Source organism: Phyllostomus discolor, chromosome 6 (genome assembly GCF_004126475.2).
Source record: "Phyllostomus discolor isolate MPI-MPIP mPhyDis1 chromosome 6, mPhyDis1.pri.v3, whole genome shotgun sequence".
NCBI classification, from domain to species: domain Eukaryota; kingdom Metazoa; phylum Chordata; class Mammalia; order Chiroptera; family Phyllostomidae; genus Phyllostomus; species Phyllostomus discolor.
In genome coordinates, this window is record NC_040908.2 from 123356038 (window position 1) to 123383903 (window position 27866).

The 27866-nt window shown below is 36.1% G+C and overlaps 1 protein-coding gene and 1 pseudogene across 1 annotated transcript; both read right to left on the reverse strand.

The window, feature by feature from the left end:
- Positions 1-3244: 3244 nt before the first annotated feature.
- Positions 3245-4220, reverse strand: LOC114498883 (annotated as a pseudogene).
- Positions 4221-23381: 19161 nt separating this feature from the next.
- On the reverse strand, positions 23382-24317 carry LOC114500508 (olfactory receptor 51A7-like). The gene has a single exon (XM_028517218.1). The coding sequence runs from the start codon at positions 24315-24317 to the stop codon at positions 23382-23384; it is 936 nt and encodes a 311-aa protein (XP_028373019.1).
- Between the last annotated feature and the right edge of the window lie 3549 nt (positions 24318-27866).

Consider the following 27866-nt stretch of genomic DNA (forward strand, 5'->3'; position numbering starts at 1 on the left):
CATTAGACTACACCACTAGGACTTAGGACTAACTCTAAAGCAACTTTTATCCAGCAGTGTGGTATTGACACAATGTTGGAGGAGGTAATTGTGAGGTCATAATCTCCAGTGAACCACAAGCTGGACCCACACAATTAGAACCTCCTTACCCTTCCTCTGTCCTTAGAATGTATGGTCTGCCCACCATTCCTACAGTGGAAGTCATTTTCAAGGAGGTGTCCTTGAGTGAGAAATGTATTATTGAGACCATCAGGACAGTACATATGACTGGACCTAGTGAAGGCCTCTGTATAAACTTAAGATTCTTGCAAGCAGGTATGGAGATATACTGGTCTTGTGGCCCCAAGACAAACCTCACCCACCCATATGTTCCCTGCCACCCACCATTCTGAAGTGGCCTGCCTCTTGCTTCTGTTGCTCCTTGTCGTTTGCATACAGAGGCCAGTTCCTGATATTCCCAGGAAATTGCCTGAGGTTGCAGTACAGAATAGACAAAAGGAGCAATTTATATATAAAAATAAATTAAATACTATTGAGCTTTATCATAAATCAATTTCATTTGGATCATAGACTTAAGTATTTTCAATAAGTGGAGGAATTTATATATAAAAACAAATTAATTACTGTTGAGCTTTATCATAAATTGATTTTATGTGGATCATAGATCTAAGTAGTACATGTAAAAGAAAAAATGTGTAGAAGAAATTTATGATAACATGTTCATGACCTTGGATAGCCAAGGATAATAAACATTAACCCTGAGATAGTGGTAATTAATCACTTAAAATTAATTAAAAGATCATCTATTTATTAAACCACACTTTTAAGAGAAGGAGAAGACAATCCATCCCCCAGGAGGAAATGTCCTCACTTTACATATCTGCCAAAGGAAATATAGAGAACTCCTACAAATTAGTAGGTAAAATAATAAAAAATGGACAAGGTACCCAAACTGGCACTGTCCAACTTGCATTTTGGAAAATGAAAATTAACATCACAATGAGATACTATACTATAGCACAACAACTAGAACTGCCACAAGCAAACACATCTCTAAGAATATCTATAGAAATTGTATTCAAAATAGTCAAAATTTGAAACAACTTCAATATGAATCAGAGATTGGTTAAAATAACTTTATATTCTGATTTAATTGGCTTGTGATGTTACCTTATTACCCAGACATTGAAATGCTCCTCAAGTAATTCAATTGCCTTGCCAAGGTTGAAAAGAGGGCTTTCCATGCCTCCTTTAGAAATGCTATCAGATAAAATGATATATATCTAGGTACCTGTCTGTCTTCTTAAACATAGCATTCTGTAGATGATTTACCATTTCATGATAATTTGCACTACCTACTCAGTACATTGGTTCCTAATTCTTGCTGTAATAGCATGATGTATGTATTTTCTAAAAACTTCCAAAAAATACCTACAGGCCACTCTATGGGTTGATTTTCTATGTATCCTTTAATAATTACTTTGAGTTGTATTTTAATAGCATTTCTCACTGATGTCATTCAGCCATCTTTGGCATTCTTAGTAGACAACTCCTGATTTGTTTCTTTTACTTGATTTGATTTGTTTTGATTTGTTTCTTCTTTCTAAGTGCCATTTCTTCAGCCCTTCTAGGAAGAAAAAGCCCCCCTTTTATTTATTACAGTTGCAGTGATTGTAGCAGCACCATAACTCACTTTTGCTAATCACAATGCATGTACACCCATGGGTATATTGATCAAGTGTGTAGTTTTCAGCCCTTTCTCTAGATCTCTGAAGTGGAGCTCATATAGTGAAAGTCCACTCTCTTCTCTGTTAGTTGAGGTGTAAGAAGTGTCACCACTACCTACCCATTCTACCAGCTTACAACCACTTACCACACCATATTGGTGCTTCATTCAGAACACTGACAGAAGCAAAGAAGAGAGGTGAAGAGAGTGAGTGGGTGGTGCTAATATCTTCTAGAACATGATAATAGTCCTAGGTTCCTGAAACTTTTGCTTCCTATCTGTAAACCATTGTAATGTTCTACCTAAGGGTGTTAAGTTTGTTTAATGTGATATGATTTGGTTTACTGTCACTAGCAATGGACTGTATATTATAATAATACAATCTTTATAATTTTTAGAGTTTAGTGTGGATTAAATATAGTAGTGTTTATTAGATGTGGGACTAAATTCAGTCAGTAACTTTTAGTGAGAACCCGACTATATCTTATTTCTATACATGAGATTACTTCACTTATTTTTTGATTTTTAAATCCTTTTTATGCTTGTTTTTATTTTACTGCTTGTCCCAGGTAATTAACTTGTAGAACAAGTAAACTCCATATTAATGGGCATTTTCAGACATACTCTAACAGATTCTTTGGTTTTCTTATTATGCATTATATTCATGTCTTCAAAATTTGCTAGGATTGCTATGCTTTTAACAAACATACAATAAGCCACTCGTATTTTCTATGCACTTTGCTTGACACTGACAAAGAGAGAAATTAAAATAGTCTACTTCAATCACCTACACATCGATGTAGGATATAGACAATTAAGAAATAATACCCTTATATAGGCCTATAACTGGCATAAAGAGGGGGTTATACAGGCTTGGATAAGGAGCAGCTCACCCAATATGCATACCAAAAAAGGAAATTTATTAAATATATTACAAACACTTTAAAATATAAATGAAAGAAATATTTGCTCATCTATTAGGTTCTTACAGTTAAGGCATGTTTCACAGTACTAAAACAAAAGCCCTTTTATTAAAATTGTTGATGAACTATGCTCAAAATCACACATACATTTCCCACAACACACACACATCAAGTGAGCTGTGTTCAGGAGATGCCGCTAGCATATGTGTGTGTTTGTGTGTATGACCAATCTTGCACTTCATTTTAGTCATTACTGATCATGCCTGAGTTCATTAGAATCACATTTGCTTTTTTCCTAAATACTTTTTGCTGTTTTAGAATAATATATTGAAATTTCATTAAATCAAATTAAGATAGTACGTATATAGCTGTTATTGATAAAATCATATAGCTGATTGTGTGAAGGGATAGAGGAGAGAGAGGAAGTAAGAAATGCAGTTATCAGCATATTCTAACCCCAAGCCATCTAGTATGTTGTTGCTGTTAAACCAATAACTTGAAATTTGATGGGGCAGCTGAGTATATACAGTACATATTCATGTCAATATCTATTACTTCATTGCAATTCTTTATTCCCATTTTTGTTTGAAAATTGTCAAGTGAGCTTGGCATTTGCTGCAAGAAATACCCCATCAAACCTGTTTGTCACATAATTTCCGAGGATCCAATTTCTAATGTGCTGAGTCATCACAGAGTACACACTGAAATTCATTAGTGTAGGAACCAGAAGGACAATATCAGCTATGAGGACCCTAATAACTGGTGAAACATTTTTGGCAAGTCAGTGAATAATAACTAAGGTGACAATAAGTGCATAGAAAATGAATACTTACAAATATGGGAGAAGCAAGTGTTGACAACCTTGAGGCGGCCTTTGTGTGAGACTGTGACCAATACGATTTTCAAGATCAGCATGTAAGACACAGAAATACACACCAACTGTAACATAGCTGTTAGAGCCACAAACAGGCCACAGATAAAATTGACCCTGTTGTCAGAACAAGCCAACTTCATGATACCCTGGTGGAAGCAATAGAAGTGAAATAGAAGGTGTTTCTTGTAGAATCTACGCCTGTTTAGAATAAAGGGAAGAGGCAATACCAATAACATGCTTTGTATAGCAAATACAAAGGCCAATTTTAATGAGTCTGTCACCGGTCAGGTTGGAGGTGTAGCTCACAGAGTGTGGATGGCTATAAAGTGATCCATTGACATAAGAAGAAGAAATGATGACTCCATAGCTGTGAATCCATGAATGAAAAACTCTTGTGCAAAGCAGGCATCAGATGAAATTCCAGTGGCATTGAACAAGAAGATTCTCAGCATAGTTGGAAGCGAGGAGAAGGACTGTCCGAGGTCAGAAAAGTCTAACATGGACAGAAAATAGTACATAGGCTCATGCAGAGAGGTCTCCATTTTTATGAAAAGAGGACGATGCAGTTCCCCAGGACGGCAATGAGATATGTAAGGCAAATGGGGATGGAGACCCAAATGTGAGCATGTTCTATCCCTGGGATCCCAATGAGGAAGAAGGTAGAGATTTGCACTTCAGAGATGTTCAAGACTGACATTGCAGGAGTGTGAAGGAATTAGGATGTGGGTCTCTGAAGAGCCTTCTGCAATGGCTTAAATAGATTAGCTCAGATGTGAATGCCTTAATCATCTGGTTGGTATAAATCTTGAGATTGCAGCTATTTTCCTACAACAATTCTTCTAACTAAAACAGTGTTTTGTAATATATAAATAACAGCAATACCAGGACCTATATAAGTAAGATATTAAGAAAAAATATGAAACTATATTAATCTGCACAAGTAATCTCCAACAGACAGATATCAATATTTCAAATTCTTTTCCTGGACTTAGTACACAGAAAGTAAAACAGTGGATTTCACAACCTCTATTTCCAGTAGCATTTTAAAAAAAATAATAGTGCCTTTAAATGTGAAAATTGTAAGGACATCACTTACTTACTACAATTGCATTTACAGTTATTGAATAACATAAACTTTTAAGAAAGACTATTCTTTCAAAACATGGGGCTAGGACAGTTGGATATTCCCATCCAAGAAAATAAAGTTAGATCCCTATTTTACTCCTTGCACAAAAATTATGTCAAAACATATTATAGACATAAACTCAAGAGCTAAAACAATAAATGTCTTAGTGGAAGATATTGGTGGTAAATTTCTGTCACTTAGGTTTAGAGTAGACAGCAAAGGCATAAAGAGAAAAAATATGTAAATTAGACTTTATCAAATCAATCACTTGTGATTTAAATGACATACTCACAAAAGTGATGACAAGTCACAGAATGAACATCTTTGTAAATTGTGTGTGCAGATTTGTATGAAGAATATATGAGAGACTATTACAACTACAGCATAAGATATTAACATCCCTAACATCATTAATCATTAGAAAAATGCAAGTAAAAATTAAAATGTGATACAGCTTCAAACACATAGAATAGCCAAAATTAAAAAGAATGACAATCATAACTGTTGACAAGGATGTGGAGAAATTTGAACTCTCCTACATTGCTGGTGGGATTGTGAAATTGTTCACCCACTTTGGAACCCTTTTTGGTAGATTTTCAAAAGTTTATACACACACACATATATATGTTACTTTGTTTTCAAAATTTTAAACATAAAGTTGCAGTATGATCCAGGAATTCCACTCCTAGGTATATATACTCAAGAATTAATGAAAGCATATGTTTACAAAAACTTGTACACAGCCCAATTTTCCATCAAATGATGAATGAATAAACTATTGTATACTCCTAAAATGGACTACAGTGTGCTAATAAAAATTAGTACAACATTGACATGCTAGAACACAAATAACAAAATAATGTTTTCAGTAATGTTGAAAACATTAGGCTAAGTGAAATAAACCATTCACAGAAGATGACATACTGCATTATCCCATTTGTATGAAATGTACAGAATAAACAAATCTATAGAGATGGAGAGTAGATTAATGGTTTTCAAGGACTGGGGGAAGGGATAAATGAGGAAAGACTGCTAGTGGATATAAAGTTTCTTCTTAGGTTATAAAAATATAAGACAGCAATAACAATTGGGTAATACCATGAATACAGTAAAAACCATTGAATTATACACTTAAAACATGAATTGTATGGTATGCAATATTATCTCAATAATGCTATTATATAATAAAATTAAACTGCATTCTAAAATACTTACCTATATATTTCTCTTACATAAGAAACTTATAATGTGGAAATGGCTTTTTATTAAGGAAACACTTGATATGTCCTCTCTGTAACTGAGGTGCAGAATAAACTAGTATGACTGCTGCCTAGGCAAATTTGAGGGTACCTGAGATGGCTGGGCAGCCACATAAGGTCAAAGGTACATGACTTTAGGTATCAGATGGAGAATGTAATAGAGGAATGGTAACCTGCCATTATTTAAAAAGACATCCCATAAAGGCAATGAGGGCATGGGTGGAGGAATAAAGATCAGCAGGCTAAAGGAGAGGCACAGCTCATCAACAGAGGACCAGTGGGAGGATCCAGCAGCAGAGTCTATGAAGATTGCAAAGGTGCCCTGAGGAGAGAGAGGGGGCCTTAAACATCTATAAAACTTGGAAAGCCTGAAGCCATTTTTTCACAAGACTAGTGAAATAAAGAGTTTCTCTGCCTTCATTGTCTCTTGCTCTGCTCCAGCACTCCACCTTCTAAGAGTCCTGTCAATGGAGAAAAGGGGAGGCAGTAAAGACGGGTTACGGAGACAAACATATCCCGTTCTATACTGCGGGATCTGCTATCTGAAATTGATCATAGCTTGGGAAAGGAAGAACTATTACTTCTGATTGAACACTGAAACAGTCGACAGGAAATTTTTGTCTTTTTTTTTTAAGTTAAAGTGACCTTAAGGAATTCTGTTACCTAAGAATTATTTGAAATCTCACCTCGCTTACCCTAGTTTCCATCAGAGCTAGGCAAGAACAACATACATTTAAAAAGTTAAAAAGTGACAAAAGAAAATAAAACAAACTTGCCTTTTTTCTTTGCTTTCAAATTTTTTCCTCTTTTATTTTTTTAATTAAGTGTATTGGAATGACATAAGTCAATAAAATTATACATGTCTCACGTACATCTCTGTAAGACATCCTCTGTATATCACATGCTGTGGTCACCACCCCAGGTCAAATCTCCTTTTTGTTGTTGCTGTTTAATTAAATTAAAATCTTTGATTCCTGCTTATTTTATTGCCATCTTGCAGCAGAATATCTGGACTAGAGCAGCAAGGAGACATCTATTTTTAGCTGTCTAAATCTAAGATTTTATGAGTTAACTAGATAAAAGGGATTTGAAAGTTATAGCAGAACCAGAGTTAAAATTTATATCAAAATGATTGCATTTATTGTTTGGGGTGTTAAACATAGTGATTTCCACAATTACTCTCAAGAGGGTCTTAGAATCCACACTCAGATCGTAGCATAGCCCTCAGGTTATGTTAAAGGCATGACATTTCATATAGTCCTCTCCAGAAAAGGAATTGTTGAATTGCAATAGGAAAATTAATAATGTGGGTTTTTTCCATTTAGTGAACAGAAAATAGAGAGTGTGGGACAAGTCATTTATAGTAGTGACCACACTGTAATCCTGGCCTCAAAGAGACATTTATTACCACCTTCGAACCTCTCCTTGACCATTGTGCCCTTTATGTTCCAGTCATAGTGTATGGCTCACTTAGTGATATCTGTTCTTCAACTTTAGAGACTTTTTTGTGGGCAGGGCACATTTTACATTTATTTGAATTGCCTTGAGGCTCTGGCTCATTTGGTTCTTAATTGCTATTTGGTGAATAAACATAAACTAACTTTGTTAACTAGAACCTAAAAGAATGCAAAACTGAAGTAAACTAGATAAGGGTATGTATTGCACATGGGCGATTATCTCATTCTGGGACTAATTCTGTGTCCTAAATGTTCTTTATGAGCGAGGGAATCATCAATCCTGGAAGGTCAGAGTTAGTTTACAAGTAGAAAAACATAAGGAATAAAAGGGGATATTTAAATTAAAATGCATATATTTCAGTATAAAAGTGCCTGTCTGATTTTTAGTGTTGGCATGAATGCAATTTTATTGAAGATAGTGTGTTCATGTCATTTAAAAAATGTAAACATTCCAAAGTGTTAATCAACATACTGCAAATAAATATAAAGTTAGAAAACGTGTTTTGCTTTTACACCAATTCTTGATCACTAGAAATTTGCAATTAGTTATGAAGTGCAGTCCAGGTTATTGCTCACTATACTACCTTGTTCTTTTCTTGATTTATTTTGTCCTTTCATATATTTCAAGGGACTTATTGATATCAATTAGTTCACATTTCTTCCAGGTCCCTCTGCCCTACTCTGCTATCTTATTTTCTATTTTTTAAAAAGATTTTATTTATTTTTTTTTAGATGGGGAAAGGGAGGGAGAAAGAGAGGGAGAGGAACATCAATGTGTGGTTGCCTCTCACATGCCCACTACTGGGGATCTGGACTACAATCCAGGAATGTGCCCTGACTGAGAGTTGAACTGGTGACCCTTTGGTTCACAGCCTGAAGCTCAATCCACTGAGCCATACCAGCCAGGGCTGCTATCCTATTTTCCAGCCCACTTTTTAACATATTTTATATTTATGATAAGAAATATTCTGCTTGCTTCATCTGCAACCTAGATACTACCTGGTTCCCACTGCAATGTTTGGACACCTTGACGATGGTCTCATTATGTCTACTACATTGCAAATTTAAAATACTGTCTGGAAATTTTGCTTGTATTCAGACCTTTATACTTGGGGTCATATATGTCTTCAAATTCAACTTACATGAACCCAGGTACAGAGCTTAAAAATTATTTTAGACTTAGTTTTCTGAATGTTAAATAGCAAATTTTATTTTTTCAGCAAGTTGTAAATGAATAATAAAAGTGTAATATGTCATCCTTCTCCAGAATACATCTCACATATGTCTACACCTTGTTTTGTAATATAGCGCTCCCCGGGGCATTTCAGGCAGCCATGGAGGCGGCCAAGGTGGTATTTGCTACAGTGAGATCCCCACACATCTCATGCCATCTTCCCTATTGAGGCACATCACCCCACAGAAGCCTGGTCCCAGATTTCAGACTGCACTTGGTTAAATTGTCTCCAAGGAGGAGTATTTCCCGAAAGCTGTACTAGAATAATGTGCTGCTTTTTGAGGAGGCTCATTAGAAATGAGTCATTACTTTAGGATTCTCACACATTCTCAGTTTCCTAGGCAGACTCTTCAGTGCTCTCTCACTCCCTTCCTGCTCACTGTCCGTCTCTGAGCCACTTGGGTGCAGTGTTTTCAAGATACCCAAAAGGCATCTGGTTCACATGAAAATGGTGTAGCCTCTCATGACTGTCAGCACCCCTGTTTTCTTAGTCATATATAGGACATGCTTATGTTGTACTTGTGTTGAGTCCTACTGAACTCTCACCACCATGGATCCACTGAAATTCTGTGCCATGGGGCTTCCCAAATGTGAATGGGTTGGTAAGGAATGGCAGGTGCTCATATTTTGCACATTCCTTCTGCTCATGTGCATGTTCCATTGTCCTGTTGGACCTCACTTGTAAACCCACGATCTAAGATAAAATTATCGAGAATCTGAAAATGGTGACAGTGGAGCATTAAACACAGCACTGAGTGCTCTTGAGTGTGTCCCCTGTGAGGTAGCACAAGCTGGATTCCTGTGAAGTTGCTCTGCAGCTCTGTTCCTTACCTAGATTCACATCCTGGTCTTAGGACATTTTGAATGTGTGAACTTGAGACTGTTAGTAAACATTATGGAAGCTAAGTTTTCTCATGCGTAAAGTAAGAACACATATAATGTTTGTTTTCAGCATTACTAGAAAGCCTTTGTTCAGTATCTATCATTGTATTGACCAATAGAAATATACTGTGAGTAAAATAGCAGGTCCCAACCCTGGCTGGTGTGGCAAAACTGGTTAGGTATCATCCAAGAAAGAGAAGGTCACCAGTTAGATTCCCAGTCAGGGCACATGCCTGGGTTGCAGGTTTGGTCCTACATTGGGCATGTCCAAGGGGCGTGTTCAAGAGGCATCCAATCAATGTTTATCTCTCTCACATGGGTATTTCTCTTCCTGTCTTTCCCCCTCCCTTCCTCTCTTTCCCCCTCCCTTCCTCTCTCTAAAAATGAAGAAATAAAATCTTAAAAAAACAAGCCAGTCCTTGTGTACCTTTAAATTTTCTGCCATTCAACTTTTAGAGCTCAGTCTGTGATTCTTTTCCAGGTCTTTGCTCAAAAGTAACCAACATGCAAAGTCCTTCCTGGACCCATTCTGTCTGAAGTAAGTAAGATTCTAAGGTGGCCCCCATGACCTCCACCCCCTGGTATACGGTCCTTGTGCAGGTGGAATCTGTGATTTAATGAGATCTAACTCCCATAATTAGGTTACTAACCCTTGGCTGAGTGGAGATTACTCTGGGTGGGCTTGACCTAATCAAAGTAGCCCTTAAAGGAGAAGAGGCAGTTACAGACATTGTCCTTCTGCCTCCATGGGTTCCATAGCTGTGGGACTAAATTCTGCCAACAAACATATGAGTTTGGAAGAGGATCCCAAGCCTTGGATAAGACTCAGCCCTGACTGAATCTTTGACTGCAACCTTGTGAGACATAAGCAGAGAACCCAATGAACACAGGCCTTGATTCCTGTCCATGGATAATGTGAGCTAATACATTTGTGTTGCTTTAAGCCACTAAGCTTGTGGTGGTTCATTATGTAGCAATAGAAAACTAATATAATGTCTAAAATACATCCTCTAATAGCATCTCTGTTCCTCTTTTGTGTATTATTTTTCTTCATAGCATTTTTGCTACCTGAAGTTATTTATGAAATTATTTCCTTGTTTAGTCATACCGTCCCACTGAATGATAATCTCCACAAAAGAAGGAGCTCTGGCTCATTTACTCCTGAATTCCCAGCTCCTGAGAGCAGTTCTTTGCATACAACAGGTGTCAATAAATATTTGGTGAATGAGCTCATAAACAAATATGTGCATATTCAGTGTTTACCTAATTTTAAAAGCAATTCTTACAGGTGTCCTTCAGTTCAAGCATACTTGGCTTAGGGAGTCTCCATTTATGTATAAGAAAAGTTACATTTGTCTTTAAAAGAATATAAAATATGAAACAATTTATCAAAAACTGCTACCTAGGTACAATATTTTAGGAGTATATATATTGCACCAAGCAAGATAAACCTGGCTATTTAACAGCCTCATTACACTTTCTTTTTACGAATGTTACCGCATTTTAACATCAAAGTGTAGGAGCAGGACAGAAGACAGATGATGCTGACAATGTGCACTTATTGAGGGACATCTCAGCTAGAAAAGCATGTTGAGTGGATAGAATGATAAAGTGCTACCAATGCAATTTAATGGCTCAAAATTACTTTAAAAATACTTCAGTGATGGCAGTGCCCAGAACAATTTAATGAATTATTTATAATTTTTATAATGGTAAATTGCTTTATGAGTTAAAAACTCATATACAAATGCAAATGGACAAAATAAATTTGTTAATACCCAGTGCTTATTCCATTTGATCATTAATGATGCTTGATGATATACTGGGACAGTCATTTTCACTTATTTTTTGAGAGGGGAATAAATACATAGCTAAAACCACAAACAAGAGAAAGAAGAGATGTTTGATGCTCTAAAAAGATGTTTTCCATTGCAGTGGAGCCCAGGGTGGGTGCCTTTCACTGGCCAGTCTGCCATGCCCCTTTGCTTCCTGCTGTGTACCAGCAGCAATGCTGTGACAGCATAGATTTGTCCTGAAATCATGAGACATTTCTCACACCAGAGGTGGAGTTTACAAAAGCATGGATTTACAGATGTTGACTTTTAGTCTGACTGCCTGGGCTACTTTGCTTAGCCTACAGCCATGAGTAGGGGGAGCATGGGATCTGGCAGTGGGGGGCAGCCCTGGGGTAGAGAAGATCATCCACCAGAGCCCAGAGTATGAACACTCATTCCTGTTTTTTCCATATATGACAGAAAATGATTTATTTTCCTCAAAAGAAAGAACAAAACAAAACAAAAAATAAACAAACATAAAAATCTACTTGATAGAAGACAAGTATCCTGAAAAGTTACTAGGAGGATAGAGAGTATGGCCTTACCTGAGCAAAAACTTTTCATTCATGAGGATCTTGTGAGGATCCCAGTAGTTCTCATCTGCGAGTGGAGATGAAGGAACCTGACAAACACTACCTCAGCCAGGTGGTCAAGGTTAACATTAACAAGGAAGTCATATTGATAGTGTATACACTGGATATTATGCCATGAGAATGGCAGCTGACCTCTGTGATCTTCCTCCAAAAATCTCTTATGAGAAAAGAAAGTTTTCTCAGGCCACTCATGAGAAAAACAGCCAAATCTCAATTGGAAGACATTCTGCAAAGTACTTCACCAGAAGATAAATATACATACAAATGTATATACACAAACACCTATATAAAATACATATTTCCATATCTAAATTTACATGTGTGTATGAGTGTATTTCAAGAATAATGATAAATTGTGGTATTTTATTTTTGCTAAAATATAGGTAGTTGGATAAATTTAAGTAAGAGTAAAAAATGAACAAATTTTAGAGTCAGAATGATTTCTATTGAAGAATTATTGGTAAGTGATTTTTAAATAACTGGAATTTCTGAAATTGAAATTTTGTTACCTACTTTGTGACAAGGTAATTATAATCCTTTCAATGATAACTTTCTAAAGCACCTATAATTTATTTTCTGATAGAGTAAGGTGTACATTTTTTTCATTACCAATTCTTTGTACTTAAAAATTATGGCTGATTTTCACATCATTAAGGACACATATTTTGCAAATAGTTATAAGCATACCTACATTCAATATTTATAGAGAAAAATCTAATAGAATAAAATTTATTTCCCTCAATAAAATGAGTATATATATCCCCTAGTCAAACTACTTCTGAATTCAATCAGAATCTTGCCAAAACCTGAAAAATATATTACAAATATATTGTCAGCCTAGCCTTCTATGTAAATGCTCCAATGTGTGCATGCATGCACACACATACACAAAGAAACCAAACAAAACAAAAACTAATTTTTCCTAATTGTCTCTTCATGTTTCAAAGAGGTAGAAAAATGACACTATTTGAATTTTTACCTTTAATTTTTTATTTGGAAACTGGTCAATTAGGCATTAATTTTCTACGTGGCATATACTAAAACATATTAATACCATTTCCACATTTTGTACCACAACATAATATACTCACTATACATGATGCTGATATTATTGATTTGTAAAGTTAGACAACACCTGAGCTCAATAAAAATAATTGACACTAAATTTTAGTTCAGTAAGCATGGTTACAATGCACATTCTTTTACAGCAATTACTTCATTGTTTGGGGAAACAAACATATTTGGAATACAAATATTTTCAAGAATGGTATAGGTTTCAGAATGAGTCTGCAGAAATATATCAAAGAAACAAAATAATTTTTTCAAATTACCTAAATTAGCAGTTAATGGAGTAAGATTAATTTTTAATTTACAATTTAAATATATTTTTATGTTTAATCCCTTCACCTCTTTTCACTAGCCTTCCAACCTTCCTCCACTTGACAGATGCCAGTCTGTTCTCTGTATGCTTCTGTTTCTATTTTGTTTGTTAAGTTATTTTTTTCATTAGCCTCCACATATAAGTGAGATCACATGGTATTTGTCTTTCTCTGGCTGCTTATTTCACTTAGCACAATAAACTCCAGGCTCATTGATGCTGTAGCAGATGGTAAGATTTCCTTCTTTTTTTGCAGGTAAGTGAGGATGGAAAGAGACTTGACTTTGCACAATGGGCACATGATGCAGTTTTCAGATGTTTTGTTGAGTTGTACGCCTGAAACCTGTATGGTTTTATTAACCAATGTCACTACAATAAATTCAATAGAAAGTAAATTTATCAGTAAAATAAGTAAATAAATACTGAGCTTAGAGTCAAAAATATAATAAAATTTAAATATCAATGTAAGCCCTTTTGCAAAGATTTATCATGAGAAATGTATACAATGAAAAATGAGAATAGGCTACTTTCTACTGTTGCAACAGTCATCAAATGACTGTGTGGTGAAATTGAGGGGTGGTTGTTTTCTCGGAGCATGTTTTTTTCCAAACAACTGTAAATATACTTTTGTCAACCTCAGTATATTTATTATATTCTGTACATATATTGTATGGAAAGAGAAAGTGCAGCGTGTGCGCACATGAGAGAGAGAGAGAGAGAGAGAGAGAGAGTTTACATCTTTTTTCCTCTCATGTTTTTTATCTCTAGTTCATGTCCATAAATTCAGGATATGCCAGCTGCTGTGTTTCTGAGCTTCTGCTTTTGTGGCCACTTTTATTGAGTTTTATTTTTTCCTATGAATTAAACTACATTTCTGTAGGTTGAATATCTTGCTTTGTTTTGTGATGTGTTTATCATTAAATTTATTATAAGAATATGATAAACATATGTGATAAACATATCCAAAACAAAATAAAGTTTGAAATAGATGAACAAGAAATACCAGGATAACCAGCAGAGAATATAAAGGAATTCCTGAATACAATTGGAAGAATATAAAAAGCTACAAGCAATTGGTTGAGTAGCTTTACATTCAAGTTTGCAAGTTACTCAACTACTAGTATCAAAGAAGGCCCTTATGTGTACATAATTGTTACAAAATGCCTTTGTGCCAGGTTCCAGATTTGTCTTCCTCTAAGGTTAGTTTGTTCTGTCTTCTCTTAAAAGATATTAGAAAGATACACCATTGTCAAACACTTTGATAAAAATGCAAATACCTGCCTTCTCCTCCTGTTAAGGGCTATGTGCAGTTCCAGCATCTAGGACTTTACTCCCCCACTTAAGTCCTCTGTTCCTAAAGAATGGATCTATTATTCCCTAAACACACACAGTATAAAAAGCTTCCTTCTTTCACACTATTACTCCAGAAAATAATCTAAAATGAAGTGTTTAGTGATCAATGAAAAGCAGTAATTTGTTTGAAGGCCATGTATTTTTAAATAAAAAGTATATTGCTCTGGCCAGGTAGCTCAGTTGATTGGAACATCCTCCTGATGGGCCAGGGTTACATGTTTGATGTCAGGTCAGGACACATACAGGAGTCAACCAATGAATGCACAAAATCTCTATCTCTCTCTTCCTCTCTCTCTAAAATCAATAAAATTTTTGAAAAGCATAAATTATTTTCCTTTAATAGAAAAGAACCTAGGACAGATTTGACATTTTTAGTGCTGCAAAAGTTGAGCAATATTTGTTGTTTCTGCTTCTTGGAATGCTGCAGGTTTTTCTGTTTGTTTTGGTCATTACTGTTTGTTTCTATCCTGTCTATACAGTAAACACAAATTAACCTCAAATCTTTGGTCAAGGCCTAACTTAGTATGAGTGTAAGAGTAACTTAGCATATAGTGCATTCTCCTTGACATTATTGTTGCTTTTGTCCTCTCTCTACCTTCACAGTATTTCATTTAAGTACATATCATTTTGCTATACTCTGCCATATATTGAATAAGTAATATACTCTCAATGTGGAGGCCTCTGTATTTAAATTAAATAATTGAGTAGAATTTATAAAAACCCCACCTCCACACCATTACTTATAATCCACAAATGGACAGTTTTTTGTTAGAATCATAAGGTTGCATTCTTATTTATTTGGAAAGGAAAAATTTTAAACAAAAGTATAAATCTAGTTAAAAACATGCTGATTTAAGACAGAGTGTGAAGAAAAGAACTCCTAGTGGTCACTTTTGCCTTCTCAATGATGCCCACTGCACAATCCATAGTCTTGCATATCTGTACCCTGAAACAACTTATACTAACATGTAAGGCAATAACGCCAACATCCAGCAAATATGTCACTCAAGGGACAGGACCAGGTATTTGGTTTTGAATATCTCTCTGCTCAGCCAGTGATTCTGGCTTAGCAGTTAGTTGATTGGTATTACTTGGCAGGAGTCTAGCTTTCTACCATGCATTAACAGAATTGTTGGACTTTTTAGAGGATCAGCGTAACGGTATTCATTCTCATCACTTGGCAACCACAGTGAAACAAATACTATGCAGATATTCTGCTTGAGCTGGTTCAAAGGTAAATAGTAACTCTGAATATCAGGAAACTTACCAGTAAGTTGGTAAGTTGTTAGACCCTCATGTCAGAGTGAAGAGGAAATGGAGGTGGCATGCAGTCACCGAAACTTCACTGTTCTGTAGGCACAGTAATTTATTCTGACCTCAGAAATTGAGCCCTGCCTCCTGATGCTCTTCTATTGGTCCGGAAAACGTCAGCATTCCAGCTCAGCAGACTCTATGAAGCAAAAAGAAAATTGCCTGTGGTGAACCCTCAAAGGACACTGGATCCAAGGAGAGTCATCCAACCTCTGTAAATGAGAAGAATTAATCCTTTGAGGAAAGAGCTCCTCAAATCTTCTTTGCCACCTTTGGCGGAATTATGCTCCTGTCATCCATCCATAATACCATAGCAGCGTGTGAACAGTCTCAGAGCAGTTTCACATGGTAACTACGTCTTTATGCATCTGTCTCCTCCATTACATTTCACTCCCTTAAACTTGTAGATGTTTTCTTATGCAAATTGAGAAAGTTTTGATAATTTAGTTTTTATGTAGCCTATGCAAGGAGAGTGGTTTTCAACCTGGGATGTTTATCAGACTTTAGTATAGGGTTTTATAAAAATACAGATTTTTAGTCCTATTCCAGATTCACTGAATCTCTTTAATTGAGATTTTTAGTATTGTCCTGATATTTTCCTGACATAATATGCATATTATTTCTCAATATTACTATGTTACATATAAATATTTTTCCACTGTAAAAACTATGCTTATTTATTTTGTGTGTATCTGATGCAACAATCTCTGTCCAAGAATATAGGTTATATCATTATCCTCACGGACATTTGTTTAAGGCTTTCTCTTTTTTGGTAATAATTTCACTGTCTTGTTTCACATGCCATGGATACAACCAAATATATTTGTCAGTAACATTGTGTAATCAACTCACATCAGATTTTTTATACTGGATGGTATAAGTAACAAATCCACAATGGCCACTTGCAAGGCAAATTAAACTTTCTTAAGTTAGCTTTATTATATTCAAATAATAGTTTTTGTTTGACTCTGATGCATTCACGAATCCTTTGCAATCTGTAACAGGCCACAACATTGTTTTCAACAAAGACCATGTCAGAGCCCATGGAAAAGGACTGTACCAATACTTCCAAGTTCAAAGAATAGACTCTTGACTAACTTTCAGATACAGGCGTAACTTGGAGAAACAACAGGTTCGGCTCCAGACCACCGCAATGAAGTGACTATTGCAACAAATTCAAACAATTTTTTTTGTTTCCTACTGCTTATAACAGTTATGTTTATAGTATATAATGTAGTCTAGTAGGTGTACAATAACATTATGTCCAAAAACTGTGCATACCTTAATTAAAAATACTTTATTGATAATAAATATTAATTATCATCTGAGCTTTCAGTGATTTGTGATTCTTTTGCTAGTACAGGGTTTTGCCTTGATGTTGATGCAAACTCATTATCTGTGAAATATAAGTGAAGCACAATAAACTGAGATATGCCAGTATTCCAGTGGGTTGAGTCATAATATCCAGGACCCTTTTAAATCAAGAAATAGGTCGTTTCATGAGCCTGCTAACTCATGATCCAGTGAAATAAGAATTCATTGCATGAGGTTGAATAAATTGATGAGAAGCATCTCATTGCATTTGCTTGTAATATTATTGATGCTGTTTTATGTTCTGTATTCTGAATATATAATGAGATTTTTCTCTCTGTCTCTCAAGCTATTTTCGACCAATAATTTAATAGACTCTGTTTTTGTAAACTGAAATGAAACATTCTGAAGTTAGACTTGATTCTCATTGACTCCTTAAATTCCAGAAACTTAACTGTCCTTGCTTTTCATGACCATGTGCTATTTGCACAGGTCCAATAAGAACCTGCACTCTTTTTGATTAGGACATAATTTGAAGAATTAGTTATGCAAGCAGGGGTTTTCCTGAAATGTCATGCTTATGAATGTTGTTCATTAAGTCAGGTGTAACTGGTCACTTCTAGAGAACTAAGATTGACTTTTTTAGAGTTTGTGCTGACAAAGCCCTCCCAGATAAACTAGCCTGTGAAGGGATTCAGAACAAATCTCTTCAGAATGTGCCACTATTTTGAGCTATAGATAATCAGGAACCCCAAAAATGCAGAAAGAGCTTATAACCTCCTTTTTAACTCCCTCAAATTATTTGGATAAAGGGCCTGGCCCAGGAACTATATTATTACCATAGATAATTACAAAGATATAGGCTAGGTGTGGTGGGATAGGGGAAGCTAGGCCCCTATCTCCAGGGACTGGAGATCAAAGTTTTCTCTGTATCCCATTGTCTCTGCAAGGCCAAACAAACTCCTGTGCATTGTCTTCCTTCCCTTTGAAGCCTTAGACCTCTACCCTCCTTTCTCCTTTAGCTCAGAATTACATGTAAGCCTTTTTATCCTAACTGCCTATGGTCCCTTGTAGTCTTATGGGCCCCCCAAATCCCCTGTATGTATGTAATTAAATTTGTTTTTCTCCTGTTAATCTATTTTATGTTAATTTGATGACTAGACCAGCCAAAGAAACCAGACGGGTAGAATAAAAATTTTTCCTCTCCAATGCATGTTATTTGGCTTATAGGGTCAGACCTTCCAGAGGCGGTAATAAGATAAAGTATGTAGTGAAAGGGTTTAACCTGTAAGGGCAACAGGGACTATCAAGGAGACAATAAGAGCAACTTCCAATGGATTTATGGCTTAGAACCAGCAGAAGACCAGCTTGATCTAACATGGTAATAAATGTTACCTTATGGTGACCCCTGGAATCATTATATGCTCATTGTAATACATCAGCACGATGAGGGATTCAAATGCTGGAAAATGTTTAGTTTCAGGTAATAGCTAATAAGTTTAGTAATCAATGTATATAAAAAGCTATTGTTTCAGGAACTGAAGGTATGACCCACTTTGACTCCAGGACACCTCCATCTTTGTGCTTCAGGAGGACTGCAAGCCATCAAGATTGTTTCTGGGCCATTGTACTCCAGGGAGAGGTATCCACTGCCCAGGGCACAGATAAAGACCACCACCTAGGACACAGATGAAAGAATGCTGCAGCTTTTATCTGATTAACTCTTTCCCTGAATTCCAAACCTCTTATCTACATTTTCCTTCTCTTTATAAAAATGGTGGTTTCAAAACAGAATTTAAGATGGTCTGTTAGGGTACAAACCCACCCTTCTTCATATCTGAGAAGATCACCGACCATTTGAATAAAACGCCTATAAGGATTCAATCCCTGTCTCTGCTTATTGAGTCTGGTAGGTGACAAGCAGCATGAACACCAGGTTTTCAGGCATGCTAAACGACACACCCAGAGCCACCAAGTTTGGAAACAGAAAGTTCTAAAAGGTCAAAAAATGCCTGGCATAGTTCTTCTGAAAAGTTTCCACTCCTTTCCTGGAAAAATTCTGATTATTTCTGCCTCTTATTGAATGCTTTATCCTCAATTAAAGGAGCCAAAACAGAAGAAGTAAATCCCACTAAGGAGGGGCTGCTTTGCCTGTGGAATAATCTTTGTCTCACTGCTCCACTAATAAACTCTTTTTCACTTTATGCTGCCTCTATGTTGAATCCCTTCCTCTGCAAAACCAAGAACCCACCAGTGTGTTGCAGACCTTAGGGTGCCTGAGCCCTGGGAACATCTACAGCAGTAAGAGAGATCACTTCTGTGTCAGGCCAGAATCCTGGGATATTTTGGGGAGTTTGAGAAAATAAAATAATGCCCAGATGTATAGGTACCTGAAGGAATAAACTGTTGGAGATAATTTCTTGGTTATAATTCTCTATACCAGATATAGCATAAAATAGCAGCTTTTAAACGTCCAATCTAAGATTCTATATGGAAATCTTGTTTTATTATTTTTTTATTTTTTAATATATTTTATTGATTATGCTATTACAGTTGTCCCATTCCCCCCTTTCACTCCCCTCCGCACTGCACACGCTCTTCTACCCACATTCCCCCATTTTAGTTCATGTCCATGGGTCATATATATAAGTTGTTTGGCCTCTACATTTCCCATAATACTCTTACCCTCCCCCTTTCTATTTTCTACCTACCATCTATGCTACTTATTCTCTGTACCTTTTCTCTCTCTCTGCTCCTACCACTCCCATGTTGTAACCCTCCATGTGTTCTCCATTTCTGTGATTCTGTTCCTGTTCTAGTTGTGTGCTTAGTTTGTTTTTGTTTTTGTTTTAGGTGTGGTTGTTAATTATTGTGAGGTTGTTGTCATTTTACTGCTCATATTTTTTATCTTGCTTTTCTTAGGTAAGTGCCTTTAACATTTTGTATAATAAGGGCTTGGTGATGATGAACTCCTTTAACTTGACCTTATCAGAGAAGCACTTTATCTGCCCTTCCATTCTAAATGAAAGCTTTGCTGGATAGAGCAATCTTGGATGTAGGTCCTTGTCTTTCATGACTTGGAATGCTTCTTTCCAGCCCCTTCTTGCCTGCAAGATCTCTTTTGAGAAATCAGTTGACAGTCTGATGGTAAATCCTTTGTAGGTTACTGTCTCCTTTTCTCTTGCTGATTCTAGGATGCTCTCCTTCATTTTTATCTTGGGTAATGTAATTATAATGTGTCTTGGTGTGTTCCTCCTTGGGTCCAACTTCTTTGGGACTCTCTGAGCTTCCTGGATTTCCTGGAAGTCTATTTCCTTAGCCAGATTGGGGAAGTTCTCCTTTATTATTTGTTCAAATAACTTTTCCACTTGCTCTCTCTCTTCTCCTTCTTGAACCCCTATAATTCAGATGTTGAAACGTTTAAAGATGTCCTGGAGGTTCCTAAGCCTCTCCTCATTTTTTGAATTCTTGTTTCTTCATTCTTTTCTGGTTGGGTGTTTCTTTCTTCCTTCTGGTTCACACCATTGATTAGAGTTCCAGTTTCCTTCCTATCACTATTGGTTCCCTGTACATTTTCCTTTATTTCACTTAGTGTAGCCTTCATTTTTTCATCTAATTTGTGACCAAATTCAGCCAATTCTGTGAGTATTCTGATTACCAGCATTTTGAACTGTGCATCTGATAGGTTGGCTATCTGTCGCTTTTTGTTTTTTTTCTGGAGCTTTGATTTGTTCTTTCATTTGGACCATTTTTTTTGTCTTGACACGACTGTTTACATAATGAGGGGTGGAGCCTTAGATATTCACCTGGGGCAACCCCTGTGGCAGTGTTGTGAAGCTGTATGTGGGGCAGGGGTCCAAGAGGGAACAATGGCGCTTGCCCCTCTCTCTGCCAGATTTCAGTCTCTTCCCCCACTTCCCACAAGCAAATTGGGCTGTTCCGGTGCTGATTCCCACATCGGCGTGTTTGTGTACATTCTAGGACCCTGTGGGTCTCTCCAATGAACTCTCCTGTGAGGCTGGGAGTTTCTCCCACTGCCTCAACCCCTACAGATGTTTTCAATCAGTGGTTTGAGGCTTTATTTCTCTGCACTGGGGCCCTGGGTTGTGCAGTCCATCCGGCTCCCCAGTGGTTTCTCCTGGTTTATCGAATGTGGGACCACCCAGTCCACAATCTGCCATTTCGCCAGGTTCTCCCGCTGCTGCCTTGCCAGCCAGCTGCAACCTTGTGTGCCCCACTCCACAATCCCCCACCTCACTGGGTCTGCCAGCTGCCACCTTGCCACGAGTCCTCTCTGCCCAGCTGCCTGTCTCCGCCCCTCCTACCGGTTTGGATGATTTTGCCTTCTTTAACTCCTTTGTTGCTGGACTTTCATACAGTTCGATTTTCTGTCAGCTCTGGTTGTTTTTTGTATTATTTGTTAAATTGTTGTTTTCCTTCTTTTGGTTGTGTGAGGAGGCACAGTGTGTCTACCTACACCTCCGTCTTGGCTGGAAGTCTTCTTTATGGAAATCTTTAGCACTGCAAACTTAAGAAGTCCTGTGTGGTAAATTAACATTCTGCAATTGTGTAAATAATGAGGCCAGATCTGATGAGGCAAGCCTTTTTTTGTAATCAAAAATAAGCTTTCTTAGAAATTCTATTTTATTAAAATGAGGGAGACAGTAGGGGGAAATGTATTCTTCAATGGACAACTTTACATGTTTAGAACACACCCTGATGGATTACTGTATGTGATTCTGATTATGTGAGGACTTTGTGTTTTTATTGCTTTTCAGCTATTTTCCAGCTCTGAAAGTTGTAGATACCAATAGCTGTTAAAAAACAAAAATTCAGCTGTGCTCTGAGAAGTTGTGTGAAGTGGAAAAACAAGGAGGCGGAAGCAGGTGGGTCGGGGAAGTCATTAGCAAAAGAAAGCACTGCTTCAGGCCAGGTCCTCTTCTTTTGGGAGGAGGGAAAGGCAGAGATTTTATCATCAGATAACCTCACTAGGACTAATTAGAAAACTTCAGATTGACTGATCAAACTCCATTTCTGGGAAGAGTTAAGTTGCAATTGTATGCTGTCTCAGGGCAAATGACTACATTTTGGGCTTGTTATTTTTTAAAAAATACACTAATTAAAGTAATTTATAATAGTAGACATGCAGATAAATTCTGGTGGAAAGTCAGTTGGCATGTGTCCTTCAAGGATGGTGGAAGAAGCCATATTTATACTCATTTGCAAATTAATATCAACATTGCTATCTATAAATGTATCTTTTATATGGGCTGTCCTTTGAACTGATTAAATCCTTTCCCTGGTTCTTTCATTAAAAGTAAGTTAAACAAGCTCTTTAATAAATGTTCATTTTATGTCTTTGTAAGAACTGTAATGATACATTTTTTTGAAGATTTTTCTTTATCAAGAAAAATTCTCCCATTCTTGCATGGGAGAGACACACATAAATTACACACAGTATAATGAGTTATGGCATTAGTTAGAACTCCCATAGAAACTTGAGAGGAAACTTTCTACCCTCCATAATTTAGAAAGTGATATTTTAATGCTCAGGCAGGACACATTAAAACTAAAATTAATGAATGAATTAAATTCTTTTTGTGTTTTAAAATCCTGCATGTGTGCATATTTATTTGTTTCATTGCTTTCATGTGTATGTGTCATTGCCCAGCTCCATTTCTATTCCTGGGAGCATACACATGCCTCGTAAAAGTGAAAATGATGTGTTGAAGGGGATTTCTTAAAAAAAAAAAAAAGAGGCAATCCTCTGTCACTTCTAATCACTACCCACTTGTCCTATAAATGTAAACAGTTAATTCTCAAATGGACACATAAAATACTACTTTAAGAATGATAAAAATGGCAAGTGTATGTTGTGTTCATAACACTGGTAAAGCAAGCTGGTGAAAATGGAACCTTAGAATGCATTTTATGTTTACATAAAACCCTTAATCCTAAATTCTAATCCAACCAATTTACAAGGCTGATTCTCCATTCTTAATAAACATTTGAAAGATGGTGTTTCACAATAATTAATATATGTCTAATTCCTTATCAATTCAGTCTACTTATTCTATGTCATTAGCTGGTTAGGTTTTTATTGTGGTTAAACATTTCTGTCAACTGTGTTTCTGACGCAGTTTCCCTAAAACCAGATTTCTGATCTGCTGGCTCTTCACACAGTATACAATAGGGTTCATCAATGGAGGTACCAGGAGAAAAACATCAGCCATGAGAATCCTAATAATTGCAGAACTGTGTTTGGCAAACCGGTAGATAACAGCAAGGGAGATAATGGGAACATAGAAGATGAGTACAGCACAGATATGAGAAACACATGTATTGAAGACTTTGAACCTTTTTTTCTGTGATGCTATGCTCAATACTGCTTTCAGTATCAGTATGTAGGACATGAAAATAAATGTTAAGTCTAAGATGCCTGTGAGAGCCACAAATAAGCCATAGATGACATTGACCTTGTTGTCAGAGCAAGCCAACTTCATGACATCCTGATGTAGGCAGTAGGAATGGGAAAGGATATTTTTCCTACAGTACCTAAGACGTTTTAATGTGAAAGGGAAAGGGAGGGTCAACAAAACATTTTTGAGAGAAAAAGCAACCCCGATTTTGGTGATTCTGGCATTGGTCAGAATGGAGGTATATCTCAGAGGATTGCAAATGGCAATAAAGCGATCAAAGGACATGATGAGAAGTACTGATGATTCCATAGCTGAGAATCCATGAATGAAAAACTCTTGGGCAATACAAGCATCTAGGGAAATTCCTGGAGCGTTGAACAAGAATATCCTTAGCATGGTAGGCAGAGAGGAGAGAGACAACCCAAGGTCAGAGACAGCCAGCATGGAGAGAAAATAGTACATGGGTTCATGAAGAGAAGTCTCTGTTTTTATGAAAAATAAGATGGTACAGTTCCCCAGGATGGCAACAAGGTAAATGAGGCAAATGGAGATGGAGATCCAAATGTTGGCAGGCTCCATCCCGGGGATTCCAATCAGGAAGAAGGTAGAAATTTCAGAGGTGTTGAAGATATGCATGCCAGGTGTATAAGGGAAGCAAGATGAGAGGCTCAGGAGAGGCTTCCTGCAGTGCTCTAAATAGAGTGGCTCAAATGCCTGACTCTATCTTATTGTAATCATTGAGGTCTTAGGAATCCAAATGATATACATATAATCCTTACATATAACCCTAAATGAAAAAAAATAGGGAAGCAGATATCAATATCCAACTAAAAACGAAAACAAAGAAAAGGAAAACAAGTTGTTATCAAAATGGAACCTTGATGTGGATTGCAACAGATATCGAGTGCAACAGATATGGTTATAATAGATATGGACTATAACAGATATAAATTCTATACAATGACTGATGAGTCAACTAAAATGCTTATGAAGGTATCTATTATCCAGTTCAAGACTTGAGGCTTTTTCTTTTATTGTGGAAATATTACAATCTATGTACTGTTAAGAATTTCTTTAAAATTTTCATAAATTTACATAAAATTCAGAAACAAATAATGTATTTTATTCAATGTCCTCTAATGTAAACATAGGTTTTGTTTCCTTTCTTCAAAGCATTTTTTATGTCTCTCAAAAATTGTTGGTCGTATCATTTTATTCATAGGGATTTTTATATTTTTATAAAATTTATTCTTAGAATTCTTATGAATTGGTTGCTATTATTTATAGGATCATCTATTCTCTGTTATTTTCTTAATGATTACTAGTCATATAGGGCAATATTACAGATTTTTGTTGCTAAAATCTGTTGTCAGTCCATGCCGGTCATTCTCTTTTGTATCCTCCCTTCCTACCACAAATCCCTAAATGATTCTGTATCTTCTTTCATCCCCTTAACCCTGTATACACTTCCATAAAGTAATCCTTCAAAAAGCACTACTCAATTGACTTTTCATATACACCTATCTCTTGCTGGTTGGCACATATCTTTCATTCTTTTTAGTTAAAATTTCTACTCCCCTCTTCTAGTATGTAGGATGTTCTCTTTTTTATAGTGTTCTGCAGTTCAATGTGTAGTACACAAATGGAGATTTATAATTAACTTATTTTTCTTGAAACTTAACCATTTCAACCTGAAAGTCAATGCATTGAATATTTCTTTACTCTTGAATATTCTCTGCCATTATAACTTTTAACATTTTCTATTCAGCAATCTTGGAAAATCTTGAATTTTCTCTTTTGAATTTCTGGTTAGATTGTTTCATGTTATCCAATTCTCTGTCTATTTTTGTTGCATTTTAATGCATTCTTTAGTACTACTTTCTTATTTAATAATTTTGCATTTATGTCTGATCTGAAATGTATTCCAGCCATTCAGTTTTGTTTCAGTTACTCCTTTTCCAATTGAGGTTATTTTGATAACCTCATTTCATTTCATATCTAACACACCTCTAATGATTTTTATTAATTTTATTGTTATTATGCCACATTTATTTTTTGAAGGTCTTAAGTATGCTTACTTCAAAATTTACTTTAGGTTGCTTTACTATCTTCTTTTCTTATGAGTGTGTATGCATTCTTACTGAAATTATAGTTTCTTTCTTGGTGTTAGGCTTCATATTTGTTTTAGAATTTTACTGTTAATCTCATCTTGAGTGGAAATTTCCTTGTTTGCTTGATGATTTTTGTTCAGGTCTCATGATTAGATGTGGTAGTTGGCTTTTCCTTACTTCCTGAAGTTTTTCTATTACACTATGTGTTTTTATAATGGTTAGTGGGATCTTGTTTCAAAAGATAATTGAGTACAATTTTGACCATTTTCTCCCCAGCTATTCAAAACTAGCTTGTTACAGCAAGCAGACATGGCCTATGACAACAGCTATCTGCACCCTCCATGTGGGTTAACAGCTTCATGTCCCTCAGACTAGTCCCTTGTCAAGTACAGGACACTATCATGCCAAATCCCACACAGGTGCTAAGCTGTCAATCACCAATATGGCTCCAGACCAGGAGCCAAATGGGTTTGTGGATACAGCTTCAACACACAATTGTGTTTTTAGATACTGCAGCTCATAATATCTACTTATCAATTATGTATTTTCTATCTATTTTTCTATCTAAGGAGCTTGGCAATGTCTTTTTTATCATTTTTATATTATTATATCTATTATTGCAACCTGTTTAGTGAGAAGTGAAAATTGATATATCTGATTCTGTTCACTATACTATATTGCAGTGATGTTCAAGTGGTGTGCTACAGCAGGCACATGGGTGTGCTGCAAGAATTTGTAAAACATCCAGTACCTGGCTCTTTAGTCAGGGGTATTGCACTCTTTTCCCTTAGACTGTCAAGTAAAATAATTACAACAGTGGACAAAATGTTTAAGTCAACACAACAGTAGCTGTCCATTGTGAAAGAATCCAAATTATGCCTATTTTTTTGTCCGGTTAGCAAAAAATATATTTTTAGTGTGTTTCAGGATCTTAGTAATTAGTTTATGTGTACCATGAGATGAAAAAGGATGGCAATCACTGCTATATTGAGTAAAATCCCCCATCAAGACTGAGATACAATTTTCAAATATAACCTGTTAGAGCTTATGTTCAGAAAATAGTTGTTGAAAATTATTTGGTCTTTTGCTCTTTGTAAAGTAATGAATTTACTAATTTATCCAATGTTATTGTGCACCAGAGTTAATTTCACCATCAATCCTAGTCATGAGGGATTTGATAATATTTCTCAGATCTGAAATGTTTATGTACTTCTTTAGTACTACTGTTCTTATTTTAATTATAACTTTGACTATTTTGATACTATGATTCTGTTGTCATACCAAATTCTTAAAAGCTCATCTTCCTTCTCTTTTTAACTACTTCTTTTACGTAATTTTTCTCTCAGGCTATCTCAAATTCTAATCAATAGAATCCACCACACTCAATTGTTTCTGGACTATTGCTGTTGCTTTCTGAATTTTTGCTGCCTTTTGAGTGGATTTTCTGGGCTTACCCCCATCTCCAAATTTCTACATTTATTTTCCTCTGCCCAAACTCCTTCCATTTACAGGTTGTCTGTAAACATTTCAGTGATATTAATTTCCCTGGAAAGGGGGATGTCAAGGAGACAGGCAGACAGAAAGGAATGTCTAGCAAGCTCTAGATCCTGCAATAAATTATACGCATTAAAAAGAGAAAAAAGATTTTTCTTTTTCTGGTGTTGAATATTTTTCACCTTAATTGGAAGACTCTTATGAAAATCCATAGAAGGCAATGAATAAACTATTGTCACTGTGACCAAAACCACTGTGATATCTGCCTGCCTACATACTAATCCAGTTGTGTTACAGGGTACAACCATCAATAGGGGCTGTAAGAACTGGTGTCTTCCAATTCCTGATATGTGCTTCAGACACTAATCTGAAAGAAGTGAGATAAGTGTTTAAGGAAAAACTCACATTTTACTCCCACAGGGATTGTGCAAGAATCTTGTTTGTTCAGTCTGAATAACTGTACTGTTAAATAGAGTTACTGGAAGTTCTTTCTTTCCAGGACAGATGGCATCAAAATATGCTTAATGTTACATTTGTTTGAGCCAAGTGAGATGTTTGAAAAGAATGCTGATTTTCCTCT